Consider the following 27,965-nt stretch of genomic DNA (forward strand, 5'->3'; position numbering starts at 1 on the left):
AGCTGAAAGCCACTGCAGCCATTAGGCACGGAGGCTTACTCTAAGAATCCAGGCTTGTGTTTATGCTCCACGTGGGGGCCGAACTGGATCTGCGCCTGGATTCCAGCAAACTCACAGGCCTTATCAAAGGACACGGGGTGGGAGCCGTTCAGGATGTCATCCCTGGCCTGAAACACAACAGAGGGAGCGGCACTGTTACTGCACTGTACGACTGAGACAAACTGTCAAGTCACACCAGTGTCAAACAGAAAGTAGAGAAAAGGACAATGCATCTGTGTTTCATGATTCGTACTTGTTTATGGAGGAAAAAAACAACATTTTTATAGTCAAACAACAAAATAAAATTGCATTTTTGTAGTTTTTCCACTTATTTTAAATAATAGAAATCTGGCTGCTGTGCTTTACATTGTGTTGTACTGTCATGATGAATGGATCAACAGTAGCGCACCAAAATGACTTGAAATGAAATTTGCCCTTCCTGCCATTTTTGAGACATACTTTTTGAGTCAGAGTTATGATCTAGTTATGTGTAATATTTAGTTTTAGTCATCACAAATAATCATTATTTATCATGGACCTAAGACACTTATTATTTGTTAATAAAATATGTTTTTTTAAGAATTATTAAGCATCGATTACCCAGTATATTATTAAGTACTTAGTAATCAGTAAACGAGCACATTGTTAACTATGCTGTGATTATTTCATAGTTTATTTGCTCATTTACTGCACACTGTCAATCAACTCGACTGTGTTTATTCTTGTTAGACCCCTTTAAGGATCTGTCAATCTACTGAGTGCTATAATCACAGCTTTTCTCCATTGTCTAGTACAGAACAAAGGCTTGTCTTTTTTTTCTTCACATCCATATAATAAGGTAAGGTATCCCTTTATTTATCACAAAGGAAATTATTTATTCTTATACACAACGTAGACAACCATGCAGAAAGATTAGAAGTACAAAAAAGCTACTAGATAAATAAAAGAAGTATAAAACAGATAAAGATTTCTGTATCTGTTCTATAGAAGTAATATTACACATACTCTAAAAATAAAAATAAAATACCGCACAATAATATAAAAAAGGTAGATTTTTTTTTTCTGCACATATTTATGTTAATATGATAATATACATAATTATCTTAATGTTCAAATCGTCATTCATAGAGAAAGTAAAGGAATTATAAAGGTTGTTAAAAATAGATACCCTGTGTTGTTCTGTCGTACAACTTGGTGGTTTTCAGTCTAAGGCTTTAAAGTACTTTATTATGTTTTCAATGTGGCATAAAGGAGGTGAGAGGAATTGTCAATAATACTGAGCACTTTTCACAGCATTCTCCTCTCCGCAACCTCCTCTAAAGAGGCCAGTGAGTATATTGAGAAACCTCATTTTGCTCAGAGCTAGGTTAACATTTACACATGAATTACTTAAGCTTCTGCTTTTATTTAATAATGCTTTATGAACCTTTCTAACTAAAGTGGCTTAAAACTTACAATATTATACTATGAACTTGTGATAAAGAAAAGACTAGTCAATAATACCTTATTTAATATGTAAAGGTCGGATGCACAGTGAAGGACTAGAAAACAATTAACCATTAGAGTACTTTCTGATAATTACTGGAACTAATGCATCAGTATTAGTATTATCTTATGCGGCTACTTTACATAAACAGTCTTATCAGTTGACTGGCAGTATATAAGGCACCTGTTAATGAGAAAACAGGATGAAATATAACAAAATGAATTACCCAATTAGCTAACTAATACATCCTATGTAATTAGTGACTTATTAACAATATAATTCTGAACTAATTTGTGTCCCCAATGTAAAAAGAATCTCCCAGATATGTGGAGTTGAGTGGCTTGTAAATGACAAGAACTTAAGATTTGACTTAATTCTATTTAAATATTGCTCGTTGATACTCTAAGTGATTTCATGAGAGCTGTGCCATTATTTTTTTTGCCATCTAGAGCCCTGTCAAGCTATAAAAACTTTAGCCCTTTCTTTTTAGCTCTTGTAGCAGCCAGAGGCTTCAGGCATGCAATCAAATCTCCTATAAGCCCCACATGTCAGTTACTTAACTACTATAACTACTATGGCCTTTTATATCACGCCCTGTCATCCAGGGGGTTCAAAATATACTGTAAACAGAGTGATGCTGGGACGCGTCTGAGTTAATAAGATTAAATGCATTGACTTCACAGTTAACATCTGTACACAAACATACAGTCATAAGATTACTAGTGCACCAGATGTTCACACCAGCTGTAAAAAGAGCAATGTTTATCTAAAAAAAAAAAAAAAACCAAAAAAAAAAAACATTTTGTTGGGATAACTGTGGCTTGATTAACAGTTTTAAATCAAATTATTATTATTATTATTATTATTTTTTTTTTAAATTTACTGTCACATCACAGAGTGCAGGTGTACAGGTGAGTGAAAAACTTGGGTGCAAGTTCCAATAGTATGCAGAGAACTATATTTCACAACATAGAGTAGAATTAGTGAAATAAAATAGAAAATATAAATTTAACTTAAACAAATGCACACAATAATGCTATTTATAGTGTTTTTATATACACTTCTGTCAAAGTGAACATGAAAGAGATTGGAACTCAACTACGTAACACTGAATTATGGGTAGTGTGTATAAAATGCCTACTTTTTTGTAGAGAACAAAATAAAACAATTATGTGTTAACTTCAGACAATTAACTTTGTTTCAAGACACTTCAGTGATTAACACTATAGAAGAACCTGGGTTGCTTCATTTTTACCTTGCTCATATCAAGCAGACTATGGAAAAAAACTACAAACAAATCGAATGAAGGGAGCTCTCAGTCTGAGTCTTCTTTAAGGCCCTTTGATACTTTCACAAATGCAAAAGAAACCATGACTGAGCATCTGAAGCAAGCTCCGGTAACTCAAACAGGCGGAGTGAATTTATTGTAATTTTAAAATAATAATAATACAAAATTCTCATTCATTTGTTATTTGGGATTTGTTATTTGAGTCACACAACATGAATCTGATTTTTTCAAAAAAAAAAAAAATATATATATATATATATATATATATATATATATATATATATATATACATACATACATATATATATATATATATATATATATATATATATATATATATATATATATATATATATATATATGTATATATAAAAATAATAGTAAAATAAAATAAAAAATTAAATATTGACAAATATGAATTTTATTATGATACGGTTTTGTAAGTTTTAATAATTGAGTAATTTGAGATTTGCTTTAAACACTGGACAACAAAAATGAAACCCTTTAGTTTTTTGCTCACTGACATGGCTCATGCGATTTAAGGTCTACAGTGCATCTGTAATCTTAGCTGATTTACACAGGATAGGAAATGGAAGAAATGGTGTAAATGAAAGAGATGGGAGAGGCTTCTTGTTTTACTCATCACTGTAACACCAAAGAAATTCATTTGACAGTTTAGTACCTTCGTTCCGAGTGTTAATTTTCACTAAAGCTACCAGAGATGTGGCTCCTCTGAGAACGAAAATCTACTGTATCTGAATGATGCATCGTACAACGCCTGGACTTTCACTCAGACTCGTACAACCTTTTTTTTATTATTTGTGATGAATGCTGCTGGATTTAATTACTATTTACTTACCACACACAAACACACACAATGTCTCTTCAGCACCTCCATAACGATCTGCACAGGATTAATATAACCTGGTTTATTTGTATGAATCACTTTATAGTAGAGAAAAAAAAAAAAGCTGCCAGAATCTGAGCAGTGCGTAAACATGACTGACATTTCGGATTCAGATGCCACTGAAAGTACACCCCCATGTAATTGGATTTGATTGGATTAATCTGATATTTACAGATACAACACTTTTTATATCTGATAATTTATTGTCATCTCTGATGTAGTTATGGGTTAGATGGTTGAGGAATAGAAATATGGATCAAAATACAACCTCTTGCAGTTTATAGGGTGAAGAATTTGACCAAAAAAAAAAAAAAAAACCACTAGGTAACACTTTACTTGGATGGTCCACTTTATGGCCTTGTTGATGCTCAACTGACATTCAACTGAGACTGAATTAAATGTCGATTAAAGTTAACTTAACCCTTTGTTGTGAATGTAAATGATTCAAAATAGAACCTAACTGAACACCTAACACTAACCTTAACCCTTAATCAACCATAAAATCAAACCCTACACCTAACCCTAACCTTAACCTAAACCTAAGCTTAAAATCTAACCTAAACCCAATCCTAAAATATTAAGATAAGCGTTTGGGTTAGAGTTGAATGTAGGGTTATATTCACTAGAGAACCATTTACTTTCACCTTTTAGTTCATTTGCATTTAAAAGACATGTAGTTGAAAGTCAGTTGAGCATCAAAGAGGCCATCAAATGGACCATCCAAGTAAAGTGTTACCAAACACTATTTTTATAAAGATTTAAAAGACTAGCGTTTTATTTAATAGACACGTTTGTTAGTGCAGAGCCACAGCCGCTCTGAATTACTGAGCCCCACTGTCTGTCAGACCATGACATCATGGCAGAGTGTGGCGGAGCATCAGAATTAAGCGGCTTTTGGGAGCTAATGAATGATCGTGAGCGGCTGAATCAGACAGGGGTGGCATTCACTGGCTTCAGTGTAAGGGTAATTCAGTCACATCTGTTAATCTGTGTGTGTGTGTGTGTGTGTGTGTGTTTGACAACCCATAGTGTCCTTTCTGTCACCCGCTGTCTCTCTTTCTGTGAGTGAGGGATGGTGGATGGTGGGAGTGACACATTGATTGTGGGTGGAGGGAAATGGCAGTCCTCCTGGCACCTCGGAAATGTGTCAACACGCTGTCTATCTCTCTATGTAGCAACGACGCACGCACACACACACACACACACACACACACACACACACACACACACACACACACACACACACACACACACACACACAGTCAAGGCCAAACTCAAGCCTTTTGTGTCAGGTTTCAGGCCCTGATAGGATGAAGAGAAAATGTGGGTGTTGTGTAGGAAAGAAGCATAAAGTACAAAAAACCTGTTTGTGTGTCGTTTTTTAAGAAAATGCAGAGAAACTTGTTAACTAAAAAGGGTGGAGACATTATGGCTTCTTACTCATGATAATAAAGGCTAAATCTAATAAAGGCTGTGGAAACATATCATCTGTAGTTTCCAGTCAAAACAGCAAAAAGACAAAGTTTCAGGATAAAAGTTTCAGGAACAAGACAATAACAGACAATAAAAAGACTCATGAACTGTCTGTAGATTTTTCTATAACTGCAAAGTTTTCACTTAAAAACACGATATATAAAAAATATATATATAAAAAAAGAACTTTCTGCTTCTCAGCATCCAAGTAACACATTCAATAATGCTGAGGTCTGGACTCTGGGGTGATCAGCTTTTGTGTCCATTTATATTTCTAAGTAAAAGCTTCTTGATCTCCCAGACCTTTTTCAAGGATGGATGTTCTTCTGACAGTGGGACAAATGCACAGAAACACCTGTGGATTATTTCAGATCAAAAGCTAGAGTAGAACTTTTCAATATTCTTCAACTTTACCCTTTCTAAAGCAAGTATATTATCTAATCTCCTCAACAATGTCAGTCCTAAAGCTGTCAGTCTGCCTGCTCACACAACAAAGACTCCAATTCCCAGCATGGCGTTCACGCTCTCCCAGCTTCTGATTGCTCACACCTGGTCTGTTTAGTATAAATACCCCTCTGTTTTCTTAGCTCCTCGCTGAGTACTAAATCTAGTTTACTAGCTCTTCTACGATGCATTTCTTTTGATAATTTTCCTTTGATTCCTTTGATTTTTTTTTTTTTACCACTGCCGCACCTTTTTTGTGTATTTTGTCCACTCTTTTTGTCTGCCCTTTTACCTTCTGGATTACCCGTGTATAAACACATTTTGCCTTTTACACTCTGGTATGTTGTTAACTATTGCTGCCTTTTTGATACTGACCCTGCCTGTCTCTAACTATCCCTGTAAGCCTAGTTTCCCTTGATAATAAATTGATATTGGTATCCAGTGGCGCAAAAAGGGGGTATGCAGCCTATGCGACGCATAGGGGCGCTGCACTAGAGGGGGCGCCAAATCAAAGCCCCAAATAAATTTCCTCTCTGGAGAAACAGGCAATCAGCTTACTGGTTTGCGGAGCGCGGTGGGAAAGTAATGACAGGACGCTGACGATTTTAAAAAGTACCCCCCCCCCCCCTTGATGATTTTAAAACGCATCACATAAATAATAAATGATTGCAACTCCAAATATCGCAGGAAGAGAAACTGTGGGGGGGTGGGGTTGGAGAACAAGTAAACTGTTGCTACGTTTATGACAAACGTTTTGCCAAGACTTCATTACTCCTCTTCACACCATAACAGTCCAGCTTGTTTACAGCAATGTCAATTCTCTTATCAGTTGGAACAGGTGATCTGTGACTGAAAATCACTGCTCTTATGGATGGTCTGAGCATCACACACAGCTTGAGGCAGATTTAGACATTCTAAAAAGCTGATTCCAAAGCAGGAATGTAATGTGGTGTCATCACATTCTAGTGCACAGGTGTCCGTTTCTGTACTGCAGCACTTTCTGCTTCTCTGTGATGTCTTTGCTCCGACACACCTGATCCAACTCAGCAGTAAAACTCAAGTCAAATCTAGGTCGTAGTGCTTCTTTTTTTTCAGAAAACAATCTGTTTAAAGGCCACAAGCATGTGTGAAATTCACTGCTTTTAATTAATAATTTCTGCATAATTTGTAGGAGTATTTAAGACAAACATAGAAGAAGTAATTTTTTTTCAAGACTAAAAACTAGAAATCCTTAAAAGCAGGTGTTTTCACATTTGAAAATGTAGAAAAAGTTCTAAATCAAGGTTCATGTGTTTGTTAAACTAAAAATATAGTCCAGTTAGTTTTGGTTTCACACTGCAGTTTAGTGAGAACACTAAAGAATCAAGTATCCTGCATCTGCCTATACTTGACATTAGTTGTATTGCAAACAGATGTGCTTGGGATGTCAGCATGTTGTCAATTTGATGGACTGCTGTTCCAGGTGTTGTACTGAATTTTGCCTCCATCTACCAGAACTTGACATAATACATATGAGCAAAACAAATTACCCTTAGATTGCTTATATTTCTGTTTATAAATAAGGGTTACAGTTACAGTAGATACAGGAAGCATGAATGGAATCTGTTCTCTATACTCTATATACATACTGCTGTGCGCATGCAAATGGGTGTCGGATTTTAGCAAAACACCATCATTCTTTTTCTTCTTCTATTGTTTAGTCAGTAACGATAGCCTGCCTCAGTTTACTGTAATTGGTTCTTAAAGTTTGAACTATCTGAACCAAACATGATCTAACACGGTAGATTAACCTACACAGGTGATACAAAACCCTTATTATCTGCATTTAAATAAACTATTTACACTCTAAAAATGTGAGAAACTTTGAATCTCCTACAGGACACTTGGTGAAGCTGCCTGTTCACTCTCTACTCCACTTAATAATTCCAGATCAGTAACCCAGCAACCCAGATACTGCAGGTTTGAAAATAGATGTAAAACTAGATAAACATAATGAATGGAAGGTTTGGAGGCCATTAACTGCTTGATTTGTATTCAGGAAAATATTGATTTTAAAATGAAATTCAAGAAAGAGACAATTTTATGATTTTATTCATTATATTTTGACAGTAGCAGATTTACTTTTGTTTATATTATTTGTTATTTGTTTTATATTTTCTATTACAGTTAAAACTATGCTTTTCAGTAATGTTCCTTATCAATCACAAAAGCTTTTTATGTGATGCCTGAATAGAAATCCTCAAGGGGTTTAATGTCAGGCAGAAAACTGACAAAAATCTTGGCCTCTTAAGGAGTTAACTAAACCATGGTTCAGCTGATCAGGACAGAGACCACCTCTATTGGTCGGAATACATTTTGGCCCTTTGGTCTGTACAGTGGTCCTAGTGGACACAAGATCCACTAAAAGTTATCTGTTGTAGGTAAAAGTAAAGGTAAAGGAAGGTGTAAAAGCATATTTAATCACTAGGCCTTGTTGGTGTGTTTATGCAGGGAAAAAAAATCTGCTCCATCTCACGATTACCAGAATTCTAGAGTCCTAATCTGAAAATCATAATCTTATGAATTCTACAGGGCTCTGCTTCAATCCTGATTTGAAAGCGAAGACTCTATAAATGACACCATTGTACCAGCCTTGACCATAAGCTACAGTTGCAAGTCAACAATTCTTGAACGTAGGTCTTCTGAGAGCTTGTTCGTGTGAGGGATGATTCACATCAAGCAATGCGTCTTAAGAACAGCAAACTCAAAACTGGTGTGTGTGTGTGTGTGATTTTTATAGGGCAGGGCAGCTATATATATAAAAAAATAAATAAATAAAAAAAAAGCAACCAACACATCCAATCTCATCACATCCTCCAATTAGCTCTTAGGAAAAAGTCATTAGCCTAGGGGTTCACATACTTTTTCCCACCCTGTACTGTGAGTGTTAATGTTGTGTTAAATAAAACCATGCAAACATATCATTTTTTGTGTGGTATTAGTTTAAGCAGACTGTGTTTGTCTATTGTTGTGACTTCGATGAAGATCTGAACACAAATAATGACCGATTTATGCAGAAATCCAAGTCATCCCAAAGGGTTCACATACTTTTTCCTGCAACTGTATGTTGGGCTGCATGTAGGAACGGTCATACAGAGCACAGAGCTGTATTGATTTTTGCCTGAGTTTCTGATGCGGCAGGCCTGATTAGCCCGAGCGTGTGTATTTTGTGGAGGCAGGGCACGGCTGGATCAGAGACAGACATAATGAGAGCTGTACAGTAGTAGTAGTAGCTCTGCCAAAAGACCGCGGACAAAAGTGGGGTGTATTGACTCCCGTCAAGTCAATGGGAATGGGTTTCCACACAAAGGCAAATCAGCACTGGGTAATTAGAACAACAAGCTCAAGCCAAAACACACACACACACGCACACACACACACGCATAGTGGTGAGAGTGCAGACTTGGCAGGACCTGCACAGTAGAGGCATGGGTGATGAGGTCATCGAAACTGTACATCATGAAAGGACGAGTAAGTAAAGCTTGTGTACGGGAGGCACTCCTTCAGGGAATCCACCAATCAGAACACAGATCCAACATTCACATACACAAGCTTTACATTACCACACACACACACACAAAAAAAAAAACCCTGAGTGCACAGAGACACACACACTAGAGTAAAATAGTGGTGTGTGGTGCATATGTGTGTGTGTGTGTTTGTGTGTCAGTGTCAAGAGTGTGTGTAAATGCTAAAAGCCACTGGGAGAGAGTGCTGACTGTGGCAGTTTTGCGAGAGATTGATTGAACAGTAATGTCAGTGCTCTCGCACAAATGCACACGCACGGACACACTCTCGCACACACTCTTGCACACACTCTCACACGCTCACACACTCACTGTCAAATCTGCTTAAGGAAGAGTCACTGAAGTCTGTGGGCTGAACATGTGGGGCAGAGAAATCCCCTGCAGTCGACTGCCAAAAAGATCAGTGGTGTAAATTTGACCCCTACAAAAGGAGAGAATCATGTGTTTACGATATCCAGGGCTTTGCGGTTTTTGCCAGTTTGTGTGAGTGCGAGAGTGTGTGTGTGTGTGTGTGTGTTTGTGCCTGAGTAAATGGGTGTGGGTGTATGTGGCACTGAGTCAGAGAATTCTATGGGGGTGTGTGGCTTTACGAGAGAGGAAACAGACACAGAGGGAGGAGAGGGGAGGGAGCCATCTTTCTCTCCTAATGTGTACAAACACTGTGTGGATGTGGGTGTGTGTGTGTGTGTGTGTGTGTGTGTGTGTGTGTGTGTGTGTGTATTTGCATACTGTGCGAGTGTTGCCTTTACTCACGAGTGCCTATGAACAAGCGTGTGCAAACAAATGCTCGAATGCTGAGGGACTGGAAAAGAGAGCACTTTGGAGACAAGATAAGATAAAAAAAAAAAAAAAAAAAAAAAACACACACGCACACAGATACATGCAGTAGATACACAGCTACTCTAGGCCTAATTAAAAACTGGTATTTAAAGTGATGGTGTGGCAATAAATGAACAGATTAATTAACTAATTCATCCATCCATCCATCCATCCATCTTCATGTCTGCTTCTTCCTGGTCAGGCTGTGATGGGTCCAGAATTATATTGCACAAGGCAGGAAAACTCCCTGGAGTATTGGACCCTTGGCACCAGTCCATTACAGGATTTACAGGGTACCACATACACACGCAAACACACACACACACACACACACACACATTTAGCCTATCTAATTCAGGCAGGAAGACGCCCACAAAGACACGAGGAGAACACACCCAGCTCCTCACAGACAGTGACCTGAGGGAGGATCGAACCCACAACCCCAGGCCCCCTGTAGCTGTTTGAAACACTACCTGCTGCACCACCAAGCCGCCCCTAATTAATGATTAAATAACTCAATTAATTAACAAACAAATTAAATTAACAAGACTTTCCCTTCACGGCAAGTGTAGGCGATCACTCAGAACATAATTTGGTGTTTGAAGTCTGCTTCTGAAGCTTGCAATGGAGCCACTAGGCTAATGTAGCTGATAAGTAGTGGAACTGTTCACCTAATCCATTAGGCATTATGTGAAGTGCCTGTCCACATCATTACATAAGCATTCAAACTGGATCAAATTCTTAATACTGTCAAAATGTACTGTTTACCCCAGCTTCTGTGGTTTCTGCTACTCTAAGAAGTACAGATTGATGAAACAAATGTGCAAATTCACACACAATGCTGGTTTAGTTATGTGGTTAGGAGCATGGTCAACACTGCCTAATGCCAAGTAAGGCTAGAGGGGTATAGAGGGATATAAAGCCCTCAGAATTGAGTTATGGAGCAGTGAAACTGTGTTCTCTGCTTCATCTATTAGAAAGTGTCCTATGAAAAAGGAAGGTATTTAGGGTTTCAGATAAAAATGTGACAAAAAAACTAAAACTGAATGAGAATAAAAAGAAATCTGGGGAAAAAAAAGAGAAATTTTAAAGAAAAAAAAAAGATTTTTGACTTCGTTGTGCCTCACTAGGAAGGAGTATGGTGCTTTTTTTTAGGGGAGACGGGGATGAGGTGGATAGTAATCATCCAACATTCTGACCTCACAGCAATGCTCCAAATGTAGTAGAAAGTTTCTATTGTACCTCTATACACTGAATTACTGTGGATATTGACCAAGTTCCAAGTTCAGCCCTATGTATTGCATAGTACCATGATCACATTTAAATAGAATATATATATATATATATATATATATATATATATATATATATATATATATATATATATATATATATATTTATTTATTTAATGACTCATCTATTATATCTTGTTCTGCACACAGTCTGGGCTTTGCTTCCTAGCAGGGGTGAGGTGTGTGTTTGTTTGTGTGTGTGTGTGTGTATGCACATCTCTCTAGAGAGTATAGGTGTGCTGATATCAGACTTGTCTGATGCAATGCATCAGCACTCAGCCATGTGCTATATTACATCACAGTGCTACACTTAAAACCCTCAAACATCTCCCTCCTCTCTACACACACTTACAGTTCACAGTAGACACACACACACATATATTAACTTCCCCTATCACTAGCAATGCTCTCAACACTACATGGTTAAAGTCCAGAACATGCCTCCAACTCCAATACATGTGAAACCGGCCAGAACCTCTTCTCCCGCTAAAATTGCTAGGCTGCCAGCACAGTCCGAGGAAAGCTCTGAATACTCAGCTCCGACACTTCAGTTTAAAAGAAGCCTGTGCTGGCCAACATCACACTAGGAGATTCAATAACCCTCCCACACCAGAGAGCTCATGGCTAGTTGTACTCTCTCAGACTCAGAAACAGCTTCTAAGTTACACTTATACAGCAACTTTAAAGAATCCAAGGATGCTTTACAATAAACAACCTACACAATCCTTTAGACTTAGCCAGAAGCATAAGTCAATTGCTTACATCATACTTTAAACCAAAAAACATCCACCTTGAAAACTGCATGGATGATTTTCTTATCATTAAAGGGGACATTTTTGTATTTTGCATGCTTTTGTATTGTATTGTGTTTCCTGACTGCCCCTATAAACACTCCAAGCACTCGAATATCTTATTGTGATATCATAGAACCACCCTGGCATCAACCTCCACCAGAACAACACCCACAAGTCAGTCGAAGTTGAAGAAAAGCCATTTCATTCATTTTGGTTGAAAACCTCAAAAAGAACAGAGCAGGATTAGCCAACAGACCTCGTCTGAAGGAGGAATCCGTGGCAAGCAAGGGTGGGTCCGTGGCAAGCCAGCAAATGATGGAGATGTAAATACTTTAAAATAATGACTTTTGTTCTATCTCAGTTAAGCATGAACTAGCTTGTTTGTGTTTTGGTGTTTAGCAAAATCTAATAGTAACGTGTGGAAAACATTCAGTGTATACATGGCCTGGCCGGCAACAACTTATTTGCTTAAACGTGACAGAGCCCTTAAACGGCTCATTCTGAAAGGGACTGGTGAGATCTCTTTATGTGAGAGAGATTTTGAGCGAAGGACATTATCATGTTTTGTATAGCCCATAGACCTATTCTAACTGTGATAATATATCCCTATTTAAATCAATACTTTGTATAAAATTGTGTGTTTAGGTTTGTGTGTGTTTTTATTGAGTTGTTTTAACTGTGTTCATTTTTTATAAAAATTAGTAAGCCCTACTAGTGTTACCACCTGGTTCTCAACAGTTTTTGCAATATTGTGTGAAAAGCTGCCAGAGAGCATATAAAAAAGACAAAGATAAAGAGAGAGAAAGTGTGTGTGTGTGTGTGTATATGTGTTTGTGTGTGGGTAAGACACCTAAACTAGGGACGTGAAGTACTCTAAAGAGAAATGAAGCACGGCAGCCATAGGCTGTTATAGTACTAATGTATGTACTGAAGCAGAAAAGGCAATTGATAATGCAGCCTGCATGAAGAGACTCTAATTGCTTTGTGGGCCTTCAAGCAATTCAGCTTTGAAGGCAAGGAAATATTATATTACACTGGTGAACCTTAGCCAATAAAACAATGCTCAGAGAAACAGAGGGAGAGGGAGAGAGAGAGAGAAAGAGAGAGAGAGAGAGAGAGAGAGAGAGAGAGAGAGAGAGGTAAACAGAGAGAGAAGGAGAGAGCGAGACTTGGGAACAGGTCGTGACAAAGACAGAGATAAAACAGAGACATGAGACAGAATTGATGAGCGAGAGAGAAAGAGCTCTCATCCATCACAGTCACTGAGAGTGTGATTTAGGGAGCAGTGAGCTGACCTGAACGTAAAGCAGGTTGAGCTGGACGGGGTCACGGGAGTCCACATTCTGGTCAGAGTAGAAAAACTTTCTCCTGAGCAGCAGCGTCTCGCTCTCCTCCACCCCCTGCTCCCGGAACGTCCGACTGTGGTCCAGCCAGTTCACTGAGAAGACCAGAGTGACCAATCACTGTGAGCTGTATCTAACACCTCTCCAATAGTGCAGTAGCTTTAAAAGCTCTAAAAACTATAAAAGCCCTACTGATAACCATTTGCAGTGAGAAAGCCAGACTGTAATCTTGAGCAGAAATTAATATTTGTGCAATCAAATCAATCACAAACTAAACCATTAACTCAATACACTACACAAATGTAGGTTTTGAAAAACTAAAAAAATACTGAAAGCAGAATTTGAAGAAGAGACAGAAGAAGAGGCAAAAGAATGATAAGAAGAGGCAAAAGAATGATAAGAAGAGGCAACATAAGTGTAAGAAGAAGCTGATAAAGCAGAAGAAGAAGCTGATAAAGCTGATGAAGAAGAAGAAGAAGAACAAGAAGAAGAAAAAGGATTAAGAAGAAGAACAAGAAGCGAATGAAGTAGCAGCAGAAGAAGTAGAAGAAGCAGACGCAGTAGAAGGAGAAGCAGAAGAAGCTGATAAAGCAGAAGAAGCTGATGAAGAAGAAGAAGAAGAAGAAGAAGCTGATGAAGAAGAAGAACAAGAACAAGAAAAAGAAACGAATGAAGTATCAGCAGAAGCAGTAGAAGAAGAAGCAGTAAAAGAAGAACAAGAAGAAGAATACAAAGCAAATGAAGCAGTAGCAAAAGCAATAGAAGAAGAAGAAGAAGAAGAAGAAGAAGAAGAAGAAGAATAAGCAGTAGAAGAAAAAAGGAAGCAGAAAAAGAAGAAGCAGAGGAAGAAGCAGATGAGGCAGAAGAAGAAAAAGAAGCAGATGAAGAAGAAGACAGGGAGAAACAGAGGAAGAAGCAGTAGATAAAACAGGATGAAGAAGAAGAAGAAGAAGAAGAAGAAACAGAAAGAAGCAGAAAAAGATGAGGCAGAAGAAGTGTGATAAGAAGCGGGATAAGAAGCGGAAGAAGATGCAGAAGAAAAAACAGAAAAACAGAAGAAGGAGAACTCACAGTCGTCGTCTGTGTGGAGCTTGGCTTTGAGTTTTTCCATCTTCCTCTCGTCTCGGAGCAGCGTACGCTCTTTTTTCAGAGTGCCCATACCATCCTCCTTCCTCTCCTCACCCTGCTCCTGGATCAGCGAGTATTCCTCATAGTTTGTGATTCCTGAGAGAGAAAGAGAGAAGAAAAATAAATAGGTGAGACTGAGAACAGGGTTTGTGGGTTTTCATTGGCTGTAAGCCATAATCATCAACAATAAAATAAATAAATGCTTAAAATAAATCACTATGTGTGTAATACCTCTCTTTAATACATGAGTTTTACATTTTGAACCGAATTACTGAAATTAAGTAACTTTTCAATGATATTCTATATTTTTGAGATTAACTAGTATATATTACAAAACAAAATACTGTGATACTTTGAAATAACAACATTTTCTTACATCCATGCCTGATGAGTCTGATACCCACTGTAGTCCAGTAGTTCACCCTCCACATACTACTACATGTGCCACACTAGTTGCTCACCTAAATTACAGAATATAAAGACTATACAAGTCAGGTCAAGTTATGTAGTTTTATGTAGTTGTGAATACTGCTTAAGTACAGGACATACAGAGGATTGAAATAATGTACAGCCAGATAAAAATATAAATATTAAAGAATGAGAGACACTAAATGTACAACCAATAGAACATTATAAACATGCTGGAGAACAGTACAAGTAGCACAAACCTATTCCTAAAAAAAACTATTCCAAGCTTTTGGCACAGACTAGGCAAGTAAAATGATCTCACTGAAGCAGAAAGCCACTAAACAAACCACAAATGATAAAGATATCAGCCAGAGAGCTTCTTCCCCCGCTCCTCTCTCCAAAACACGCCCAGCTTCACTCCAGCTCTCTTCTGCTGTAATTGAAATCTATTGCTGCGGGTACAGCTCTGTGACCAGCGAGGAGTGGAGGGTGTGACGCAGCATCACTAAAAACAGCCTGGCTGTTTTTCTTCTTCTTCTTCTTCTTCCCAAACACACACCTGGATTTCCAGACCATAGAACTTCACGAGGACACCACATCAAAGGAGCAGTGGCTTCCCAGAACGCACGGATCCATTCAGAGCACAAAGAGAATACTGATGAATAACATCAGGCTGAATGATATATAAGGAGAAAAAAAAAAAAAAAACACACAGCCGATTACCTATTCTACTGCAGATGGTGACGAGCAGCTCCCCCACTGTTTTGGAGTCATCCACCATGATGGTTTTGATGGCCCCGTCCAGCATTTTAATCTTCTGTGGCCTTTGTTTCTTCTTGTACTCTAAGATATCCTGTAAATGCCAGATAAAGAAAGAGAGAAAGAGAGAATATGATCGCTGGCATACCCTGCCAAGATAAAGTAACACAGAGGTTTAGACAAGCACTCATAAAACATTGGCCCTTATTCATCAAAATCATGCAGAAATGGCAGAAAAGCACAGATATGAGCTACGAGAACAACACACTGCTCCACATCTGATTCATGAAACTGTCCTAAAACCCTGAAACAACGGATACAAATCAGCTCCTGCTGTGTAAACACGAGCACCCGTCGAGACATGTTTACAAAAGTACATACAGTACATCTTAATTTATCCTCATGCAGATGTTATTTACATTAAACATGCCTTGGTTCAGGCTAGAACGAGCCAAAAAAAAAAGCATGTCCATTGTTTTCAATGGGAAAACAAAGAATCAGGCATGGAACACTTTTTGAAAGTGGGAACCTGATTTACCATTCTGAATCTCTGCATAGATTAGAAAAAAAAACTAATTTCACTGTAACTTCTGTAACTGGATCAGATACAGCAATGCTGCTGGAGTTAAAAAAAAAAAAAAAAACACCTCTGTATTACTGCTGGACAGAGAATAGTCCACCAACCAGAATATAATATCCAGCCAATAGTGTCCTCTGGCTAACACAACCTGTGTTGGTCTAGCTTACACCATGTCAACAGTCTATTATCACACCTTGCTCTTGTGCCATTTAAATAGCAAAGATGTTTAAAAAAATATCTATACCGTTGGGCATAGTCATCTGGAAGTAAGGTGTGTTCAGGTAAATTTCTGGCATATTGCTATCTCTGCAATGAAAAACACAGGTGTGCCACTGACTGATCTAAACCCTGACAACAGTCAACCGTCAGACGTCCACTCCTATCTTGGCGTACACCACCGTTGAAGCGCTGCGCCCTTACAATATCAATCCGCAAGTCTAAGCACACCTGGCTCTTAAAGGTAAGGGCAAGTGACATGCTGATTGCTTTATTTCACGTTAAGCCCAAAACACACACATGATTAATTAAAATAATTAGTACATGCCTTTTGCACATTTCAAGCCACGCAAGGTGTAATATTTGTGTCCTCTCAATACCAAAGAAATCGAAAACAAACTGATTAAATATGTTTTAAATATTAAAATACTGAACACTGTGCTTTTACCCCATTTCGCAGCATGTAGTAATCCAGAGTCCGTCCAGATTCTAACCAGATTCCTTTCCTGGGGTCATCGTCTGACAGGAACAGGCCATAATCTGAAGCTGGAACAAAGCAAGAGGAGCATTTTTAGTAAGAGTAAAGGGCCTCAGAATGGCATCACACTATTTGTTTATTTGCTTACTATAATTAATTTAAGGTATAAGGTATGATAACATTTTAATTAGACTACAACAGAACCAGTACCATAGTACCATATTTTTCACACTAAAAATCCTTTTCTTGATAAATTTTCCCAAATAATCATCAGTGCTCCTTTTAATCCGGTGGGTCTTACGTATACATTTTACCAGTCAGGTTGTAAGGAGCAGTAAAGCCACTCCACTGAAGTGCAAGTGTTAAACAGGAGTTTCAGTGAAGTTTCTCCAGCAGTCTTAACATTACCCACTAACCGTGCTGAGCGCTAGCTCTTTTGCTGTCCAGAGGTGAATATTACCAGACTGTAGCCTGAGTGTTTACCGTGTTAAAACAAGCTACATGGGATGACCTGCTAGCTAATATCACCCCGGCTTACTGGAACACTCAGGGTCCCTCAGTGTAGCGCTGTTGGGTGGCATTAGCTGCAAATCGTGGCTAGCGCTAGCGGTTAGCTGCTAATGCTAATGCTGCTACACCCAGCTTTGAAACCTAAGCTTACTGTAAATAAACAGAAGCGCTTAACTCACCCAAATAAACCGTTTTCAGTAGATTAAAACTCTGTGTAGATTAACATACAGTGCTTAATATATTTTTTTAAAGAATTACAATTTTGATTAATTAACTTTAAATTAGAATTAGAAGGAAAACATGGCAACACTCCTGTTCCTTACTAGTGTTGCATATTCCGTTTTATAATCTGTTGAGCCTTATGTATAAAAATGGACCATAAAATACACATTTATTGATAGTCCCATATAATTCTCTGCGCCTTATAGTGCAAAAAATACAGCAATATAAAAAGTAGCACATAAGTAAACAGTGTACAATTCTCATACAGACCTTCATAACTATAATGCACAGACTAGGGTTGCCACCTTTTAGAAATAAAAGTATATTTACTATTTTTTTATTACTATTTTTTTTATATATATTTACTATTTTTATGGACATTTATGTAAATAAAGAACAAATCACTTTGCATATTGGTTTAGTAACATTGCATAGTAATATTGCATATTGGGGCGCAACATTTATTTGCCAAATAATGGATGTTCTGAATTTTACAAGATGAGTGGCAACCCAAGAACTGTGGGAATTATAGCTGAAATGAAAGCATCTTCCGAATCAAAACAAAACATTATTTGTCACTTAAGTGGACAACACCCCTCTGTGACTATAACTGACATTCATAAGGTAAATCTAATTCACTGTGGCTCAAGGAGGCAAACACGCCGGCCACGCAGCACAGAGTGGTATAAATCTGGCCTGGAGTCTAATGAGAGCCAGCAGAGTGGAGAGGCAGCGGCCTCGTCCTAAACGACACCTCCTGCAGAGACCACATTACAGCCCGCAGCCCTGCACTCAGCAAACCTCAATAAACACTCAGCCCCTCATGTTTGACTTTCAGACACTCTGATAATGAGGAAGAGAGAGAGAGAGAAAAGAGAGAGAGGTGGTGTCACAGATTTTCATCTCCTCATCTAGCATGCGGCCTTCTCATCCATCAAGTTCACTTTGAGCCAGAATTAGAGAGCAGCTGTATGCTGCCTATCAGCGCTGCTGCTCCAAGCTGGAAGATAAATATCCAGAACACATTTTTTAGGAAAAATGTTCGCTTCTTTTGCTTAGAGAAAGCAAAATATAATACTGAAAACAGGCACATTTACATTAAAAACAACACTTGTATGTAGTGATGGTTTCAGGCAAATTTCATGCAACATTTTAATAGATGATTGGCTAACATTATATAGTTGTAGAATCTGTAAAACTAATATGTTTCATTACTTTTAAACGCACTAACCAGATACCCCTTTCAAGGGCAGAGTATGGTGACTATCTGACCACAACAGATGCAAATACCACCAACTACACAAAATAGTATACCGAACATTACAAAAGCACTGCAGGATGATGCATGACTACATTTGTTTGGAAAGGTTAATTTGCATCCATCCCTTTTCTTCATTGTTCTCTACAATTGACTTTGCAAAAAAAAAAAAAAAAAAAGAAAAACGATTTTATTTCAGTGATAATAAAAAAAAAACAGCCTTGAGATTTTGTCTTGTCTTGATACACATACATCTCATGCTATAGTGTAAAAACAACAGCTTATTTCTTGCATAACTTGAACCAAATTTATTAATAGCACGCAGGGTCATGTTTCATGGTTCATGACGCCATTCATACAAATACTAATCAGGCACATGTTCAGTGTCAGGATGCTGACAGCCCACAATTAACTATTTTGTGATAGGCTAAAGGGCTCATTTGCATATCACAGCTTTCACTCATATCAATAAATATTATAAAAGGTCACTATTGCAATTACAATTAGCAAATGATGTACAGTACTGCGCAGTCCCTAAATATCGCAGTCTGACAGGCCTACCTTGTCCAGTCTGGGCTTCAGGAACTCTCTCTCTGATGATCCGACAGGCATCGTACACCGGGGTGGAGGGCTCAAACTGCATGGTCTTCACCACATTGCACTGCCGCACACATATCTTCAGCGACAGGGCCACCATCTTCACCTCTGCTCAAACGGGAGCACCCTCAAATTGACCTGGACAGATGAACCAAACAAGATGGATTAGAGACTGACAAGCAGGCCAGTACAACTGATCATCAGTTATCTCAGTTATCTCTGTTATTCCAATGTGCATATGGACAACAGTTACATCAAAGGATAACATTTTACAGTCTGTTCTCCTTTTCCATGGCATCTTTGCTGTAAATAGATTGTCTCTCCAATATTGTTGATTTTACTCAAATATTGGACACATTGTACATTGTCCACAAGTTCATTGTTAATACTGTTGAATTATTGACTTTAATGACATGGTGAAAATTTCTGTATGTTCAACATTGTAATTTATAAGGTAAAAAAAACTACAAAAAAAAAAAATCAATGAAAATATATAATGGAGAGTACAGGTGGGCAATATGGCCCTAAAAACATATTTCAGGATATATTGCAATTATATTGGCTTTACAAAGACATAAAACATACAGCATTTGAATAATTTCAAGATTTTAGTACTGCAACAAAATAAAAGTTTAAATCAAACAACAGTAATTTGCCAAGTCTGCTGCGATAACGTCATCAACATGACTTCATCAAGCATTTTTAATGAACACAATTTTGCCCATTGTGTATACTTGAGTGTATTTTAGCCACTCCCTAATGGGCAAGTAGATTCCATTAACATTAATAAAAACAACATGCTGGTATTCTGACTTTGCTAAAAAAAAAACTGAAAACAAACAGGAAAAAAACTGAAAACTGTATAAAATATATTTATTTATATATTTATTTATGTTTAAATATTTAAAAATTTCATGCTAATGTGCTAAACGCTAATATACCTATGTCAGTGGCATAAAATCGTTTTAAAATGAGAGTAATGTTGCTTATCGTAATTATTTCTGGGACAATATATCACAATTACAAAAAAAATGAAACATTCTTACAGGCCTAGATCAAGATTTAGTATAAAATACAAATTGTGCAACAGAAAAATCTACCACAATATTAAACTGCAGAATATTTAGAACATGCATATTTTAAAGTGGAGTCCATATTATTTTGGTTGTAAACTGAAAGCAGAAACATTCCTGAGTGGAGAAGGTATAAAATACTGTGTTTAATGGTACCAATGTGCTGACACGACCTAAACTCTAAGCCTTATATTGAATGAATATATTCATTCTAAAAACTGGGGTGTCTGGTCACTTTTCCCGGGAGTCTTTCTGGCTATGTTAAGCATCTTTATGTACTTATGTCACACTTAAAGCCTCTTAAAGAGGACCTGGCTCAGTTTTACTGAATGCGAGTGGCTGGTGGAGCAATGGAGACTTCAGAAGGGGAAACTCGGACCTCAGTAGCTCATTCACTCATAACAAAACCAGAAAAATTGAGCTCTCTCTCTCTCCCTGACTGACCATAACTTGGAATCGGATTCATCCACTCTGACAGGAGACAGCATCACACCCGCCCAGTTTAAAATTATTCTTCCGCATGTCCTGTGCAATTACCCATCCTCACCAGAGAGGGCCCTCAACCCTAAATCCCCTAAATCCCAAAAAATCCCAAACTTTACGGACATCTTTAACTTAAAGCATAAGATTTATAGTGAAATTATTATGCATGGCATATGGCACACTATTATTATGAGATGGAAAACCAGCATAAATAATACACTCCTCGATCAGGAGAAAATATATAGATAAACACTCTTCTGCGCTCATCATATTCTGTACGTTTGTCTGCTGTATCAGTAACTTTAGGGGAATCCAGGCAGAGCCTTTTTAAAGCTTACAGTATCAGTTTCTTACTTTTAGTTTGTACCTCCAGCGGTACTCCCTGAAGATTAAAGGTGCACAGGTGCCCTTTAAAGGGTAAGAAATGGGGAAAAAAAAAAAAACGTTCAATTGCCAGGGAGGTGTTTAGCATAATCTCACTAATCCTCTGTGGAATACAAAAAGGAATGCAACCTTTAAACAAGAAGCCAAAGTTTCCAGTACGATTTTTTTTCCAGAAATGTCTCTGAAAGGTAGAGAGGTTAAGAGTCTTCCAGAGGATTTCCCGAGGAACATTTTTTAAAAAAGTTACAGGTCTATGACTAACCAGTGGTGCACAGACAGTGCTGGATTGCTGATCGGTAAGGTCTGTGGAGGCTCCGCAGGTTGGAAATGCCAAATTTCTATTGTGAAATTACCCTGAAAGTCCTCCAGCTGGAGTATGAAATCTTTAGTCTCAGTCTACAACTGTTTCCCAAAATGCACAGGGGCACAAAGAGTGAGTGGATAAAGGAGCTCAGTGTAACGTAATGCTCTGTTTGAAGTGAGTAATGTCTATCTGACTCGTTCCACTAGCACTGGAGGTGATTTGATAGAGGAGGAGAGAGGCGAATAATCTTCTCTGACAATGGATTAGTGCATGGGCTACCCCACTGACAGACTGACTGTATGTATCCATTCACACACATACACTTACACACACATTTGTTTTTATACCTTGCCAGAACTGGGGTTATACTTGAGCGTTTAGACGTTTAGTAAATTCTTCAATTTGCACACATTTTTCTAAATAATAAAAACTAAATAATCAAAAAAAAAAAAAAAAACCTTTAGATTTATCTGTCCAGAACACATTGATCCAGAGGATCACCACAGTGTTTCTTGGAGAAATAGAGACAAGCTTTTGTGTTCTTTTGATTTCTACCATGCTGCTCAAGCAGACATGCTTGTCTTCCCCAGCATTTTTGTTAAAAGTAAGTAGGCGTGTCACAATATGACATTATTGATTTATCACACAATAAATGGACAGAACGTCAGCCAATCATTTTCGCTGACCTCAATATAGTGACGCACCAAATATTTTGAATCTGAAAATAATAAAAATGGCAAAAAAAGGCTGATTAATTTGTCACAATTAATAAACAATGCCTCATTTATTTAAAATCATATTTTAATGAATTCATAAACTTTAGAGTGGCAGCGGCAGAACCCTTTCAAAGACTGTCTGTTTTCCAGCTGAAAAATATACGAGCTGTACACGACTAGTATGGTAATATTAGCTGAGCTAACTTAGCCCAACTTTCTCTGTGTAAATTTGACACACATGTGACTTGAGTAGCAAAACTGAGGAATATTTATCACTGGAATAGCACTGATCTTGTAAATGTATGATAAAAAAAATGGACTGCTGAGTGGTTTGTTAAGTGTTCAATAAATATTTTTAAATTGTAGATTTGTAGATGTTTTGCCTTCAGAACTACAAATAGGTGAACAAGCTGGTTTGTTGATTTATTTATTTTTATTTAGGATTTTCAAACTATTTTGTCTTCCAATAGCAGTGCCAAAATGATTAGAACAGCAGCACTGTAAACTCTGGTTATTAATGTTTTTTTTTTATGTTGGGACCCAATGGGTTAACAAGAACTGCTGTTAAGGAGAAGAGGGTCTAAGCATGGAAAGGAATAAGGCAACACATTTTGCACACCAGGGGTTTGGGTATTAAATATATATATATTTCCTAATAAATTCGTAAAACCATCCATCACATTTTTCTGTTTTGTTTTCTTTTGCCTCAGGATTTTTTTTTACGCATTATTAAGTTTTGGTTTAAGACGTAATGTCATTCAGAGTTTAAAATGTGCACAGATAAAATTCAAAGAAGGCAAACTCTGTATATTATGCATGAGATAGAGGACATATATTTCCAACTCAATTCTAATGTATTTTTATAATGCAAATACTGTCCCAACGCAGCTTTATAGAGATCCAGGTCAGATAAAGAGGAAGAATCCTTTGGAGGAACCAAGACTGAAAAGGGGAAATCCATCCTTCTCTGGTTCACACTGGATAGTTTTTGTCTCTCTGAAATTTCTTTTTTTCCCCACTCATTAAAAGTTTACACCTTTTGAAGCTCCTACTTTGAAGGAGTTTTTTTTTATGCAAGTTAAAATATGTAATTATGCATATTAAAAAATCACAAATGGGAAAGGGAAGTATATTTTATTGTTTTTATACTTACAGTAAAATTCTTCTCATTACACATTCCAGCTTAGAAATCTGGGGTCAGAATGTTCGGACAGCAAAGTGACAGCTCTCCTGGGGTCAGGGAGGGTCAAGTGCCTCACTTAAGGGACACAAGTATTGAACTGATGACCCTGCAATCAATAACCCAGTGCTCTAACTGCTGCTCAGTTACCCACCACCATCCCCCTTTTATTAGAGTAAGTGCACACGCAACCCTAACCATAACCTCAGCAAGCAAAACTAAAGGGGTAGTAAAACAGAGCAACATACAGCTTTGGAAAAAATTAAGAGAACACTTCAGTTTCTGAACCAGTTTCTCTGATTTTGCTATTTATAGGTATATGTTTGAATAAAAGGAACATTATCGTTTTATTCTATAAACTACAGACAACATTTCTCCAAAATTCCAAATAAAAATAGTAATTTAGAACATATATTTGCAGAAAATGAGAAATGGCTGAAATATCAAAAAGGATGCAGAGCTTTCAGACCTCAAATAATGCAAAGAAAAAGTTCAGAAATTAATATTTGGTTTATAATCTGGTTGGTTATAAGTTTTCATGCATCTTGGCATGTTTTCCTCCACCAGTCTTACACACTGCTTTTGGATAACTTTGTCACTCCTGGTGTGATTTTTAATTTTTAAGTGGTCTCTTATTTATTTCCAATGCTGTATGAACCTGGGACCTTTTTTGTTAGTGATTTTTTAAAAAATATATAGATACTAAAATCTTGTTTATGCATTGATAGAGATGCAGTATGTCTTCTCTAAAACTACATTAAGCATTAAAATTATATATATTTTTTATAAAACATTTAATTTAAGATGACAATCTAACCACATATCTGAGTGAAAAATATGGTCAAATTAATTAGTTTTACCGCTCCAATGTCTGCGCATTCAGTCAAAAATAGCAACTTGACGGAAGATGACAAAAAAGTTACTACCTTTTAACAAAAGTTAGAGATTTTAGAAGTTAAAGAGTAATTTTAGTTTGATATCAACCCAACAACAATATGTCATCTTTGTGGGTTGAATAGAGCAGTGTTGTACTCTGTCTTCAGATCCCACTATTCAGAGTGTGATTTTTATGCATACAAGGTGTTAATAAAGCAGTTTTCCTAGAATCTGATGAAATTTATTTTTGAAACCTACTTCTGCAGTTTTAATCAATATTCTGGCACTCTCTGTTGTTTTTATATTTACTATGTTACTTACTATGCAATTTATTTTTTAAAACCAACTTTGTTTTATTAAAGATTCTGGCACTATGATGTTTTTTCATATTTACTTTGTTACATTTATGAGGATAGGGGTATCCATTTTATAAGAGGATAGCTGTGAACAAGGGATGCACTGAAAGAAAGATTACAAAGAAAAACAAAATGAAACATCAAATACTGAATACATTTTTTTTGCAGGTTTAATTAAACACTGGACATTTTTTACATCCCGGCAGACTTACCAACCAACATTTTTTTTGCCAAATTGTTTTGGCTGTCTAATATTCAGTGCATTCTTAATGTGAGAATACATCAAGAATATGACCTAAACTTTGTCAAATTTAACAAATTTAACTTTGTCAAACAAACACACACACACACACACACGGTATGAAGTGGGGGGGGGGGGGGGGGGGGGGTTATCCCAGCATGGCTCTCTTCGCCTCTAACTCAGACTCAGACATGGGTCCTGCGAAGCCATTATGTGCCAGATGTGAAGTTGCGTTTAAGCACCCAGGACGACACCCCATACCCCACTGGAATGCAGCGGCAGACGGAGAGTGCCACCCACAACTGAAACCTGATGTCTGGCCTGTGTGTGTGTGTGTGAGCGCAACACAGAGAGAAACAAGGTGAGGGGAGGACACCAGGGTACATCTCCCTAGTGCTCTAAATTGGTGGAATAACCCTGGCATGATGCCTTGTTCTCCTCCACCAGTTTTACACACTGCTTTTGGATAACTTTATGCCACTCCTGGTGCAAACAATTAAGCACTTCAGCCTGGTTTAATGGCTTGTGATCATCCATCTTCCGCTTGATTATATTCCAGAGGTTTTCAATTTGGTAAAATCAAAGAAACTTTTGAGAAATTTTTAAGTGGTTTCCTAATTTTTTCCAGTGCTCTATAAACCTGGGACCTTTTTTTGTTAGTGACAAATTATTTTTAAATATAGATACTGAAATATTGTTTATGCACTAATAAGGTTAACTTAACTTAAGATTAAAATCTAACAGTGGCCTTTATGACCAAATAAGAGTGTAAAATATGGTCAAATTAATTAGTAGTTTGATTTAATACAAGCCAGAAAATACTGGAATTCTAAGCTTACTGTAAATAAATGGAAACGCTTTACCGAATTTTCAGGTAAGAAATCTGTGTAGATTAATATCCAGCACTCGTTTGACTTTAAAAGAAAAGGCTTACGTAGGCCCCACCTCAGTGGCAAGACCTGCAAATTTGTATTCTTACTAGTGTTGCTTAATGTGTCTTCTAATCCGGTGCACCTTATATATGAAAATAGACCATAAAATAGACATTCATCAATAGTGCACCTTAAAATATGGTGCGCCTTATAGCCTGAAAAATACAGTTACATAAACTGACCTAATATTTAACAGTATATGAGTTTATACATGCAAAAGAGTGATGCTACTACAACCCATGCACTTTTCAAGTTCACATATAAGCCCTAGGGTATCAGGAGTCAGAAACAGCACCCATGAAAACAGATAAAATTTTAATTTTAAGGCAAGCCGGTCTGCTTTCCAGTTCAGAGACAGTGGCCCATGCCTTCTACTGAACCCATTTAATAGAGCATAGCCCACAACTTCAGATTCACCCGTGTCACAATTTTCTCCGCCCGTGTTATCACTCCTGCTGGAAGAGCATTGCTCGAGCTGCTCTTTTGTCCAGGCTGCCGAGGACAAATAAGGAGCAGCAGCTAATCAGGCCCCTGCTGCCTCAGAGATAGACACCAAAACCCTGACATCACTCACACTGCAAAAAAAAGCAGCTCTTCTTTCAATGTTACGCATTAAAGTGGCTCTCCAGGGCATGCTCCTTAACCAGAGCAAAGACTCCCTGCACTGCAGGAGAAATATTAAGTTATGCTCTTATATCCTGCTGGAAAACCATTAAGACCAGGTTTTAGGCTGGAGACAACAGCAGCATATGAAGGCTTGCTGTGGAAGGCTGCTGCCGTAAACATGGACAATTCAATTGGGCCGGGGAGAAGCAGGGGCCATCTGGAAGGGATTGGTGTGTTGTGATTCGTAGAAATAACAACAGCAGAGGGCACAGCCCTGGAGCCTTCTTATGAAAAAGTTTGTGTGTGTGTGTGTGTGTGTGTGTGTAAGATCAGAGAGAAGAGAACTCTCTGTCCTTTCCAAGATTCACGTGAAACCAGGTAGTGCAGCAAGGGCAACATGCTGGGTGAAATACAGGGGTGTAGTGTGAGGCCCAATCCCATTTCACCCCTTGGCCCTACCACTTAGCTCTACCCCTCTGTTTTGCGAGTTTACATACAGGGGTATGGTGTTCTGATTTTTGTTAGGCTAGAGGGGGGGGGAGTGTATAAAACCCTTCCAACACAGATTTATCAGAGTATCACAATAACACCAAAGAAAAGTACAAATTCAACCGTTTGCCTTGTTAAAAATATTGATAACCAATATATTACCATAGTTTCATGCCTATTTTCAATGTTTGTCTATTTTTTCATAACTATCAAAACCTAAATCGCCGGCATTTCGCCACAGTACCTAGCTTGTCTGCTAACTTTCCCGTTCCACCTTCAACGGTTCAAAAGATGACAGAGGCTACAAATGTAAGGTTAAAGAGAAACATAAAAGAAAATAAAAGGTTAACAAAAATTTATTTCAGCTTCCTATCAGAGAGGAATTAAGGAAAGGACAATAATAATTAATTCCTGCACCACCTGCTCCAATTCGTAATGCTTACGATGGCCTAAGGTTAACTAGTTAAGCAGCAGCTAGGTTGCTGAACTTTAGCGCTCCACTGCTATAGCTATAACTATATCTGTATTGGGTGCTTGATGGGTTGTTCTACAGAGAGGATTTCACCCCTTCCCCTTGTAAATCTGTTCCAAGGGTTGGGGCACAAAAGAGAAATGGGACTGGGCCTTGTGCCATCTAAATAGTTTACTATGCTAAGCCAACTTTCCAGCAATTAAGTGAAGAATAATTAGAGATCTTTAGAGCAGAGCAGTGTTTTTT

At 37.6% G+C, this 27,965-nt stretch overlaps 1 protein-coding gene across 1 annotated transcript in view; it reads right to left on the reverse strand.

Moving 5' to 3' along the window:
• The window catches only part of tln2b (talin 2b), a 208,370-nt gene that overhangs the window by 102,696 nt on the left and 77,709 nt on the right, over positions 1-27,965 (reverse strand). The window contains exons 3-8 of the mRNA XM_022672212.2: positions 19,572-19,745; positions 16,991-17,088; positions 15,711-15,840; positions 14,523-14,675; positions 13,404-13,546; positions 40-167 (exon numbers count right to left, since the gene is read on the reverse strand). Of these exons, the coding sequence (XP_022527933.2) occupies positions 40-167; positions 13,404-13,546; positions 14,523-14,675; positions 15,711-15,840; positions 16,991-17,088; positions 19,572-19,707 (788 nt within the window). The 5' untranslated portion in view covers positions 19,708-19,745. The remainder of the gene's footprint in view (positions 1-39; positions 168-13,403; positions 13,547-14,522; positions 14,676-15,710; positions 15,841-16,990; positions 17,089-19,571; positions 19,746-27,965) is intronic.

Source organism: Astyanax mexicanus, chromosome 2 (genome assembly GCF_023375975.1).
Source record: "Astyanax mexicanus isolate ESR-SI-001 chromosome 2, AstMex3_surface, whole genome shotgun sequence".
Taxonomy (NCBI): Eukaryota; Metazoa; Chordata; class Actinopteri; order Characiformes; family Acestrorhamphidae; genus Astyanax; species Astyanax mexicanus.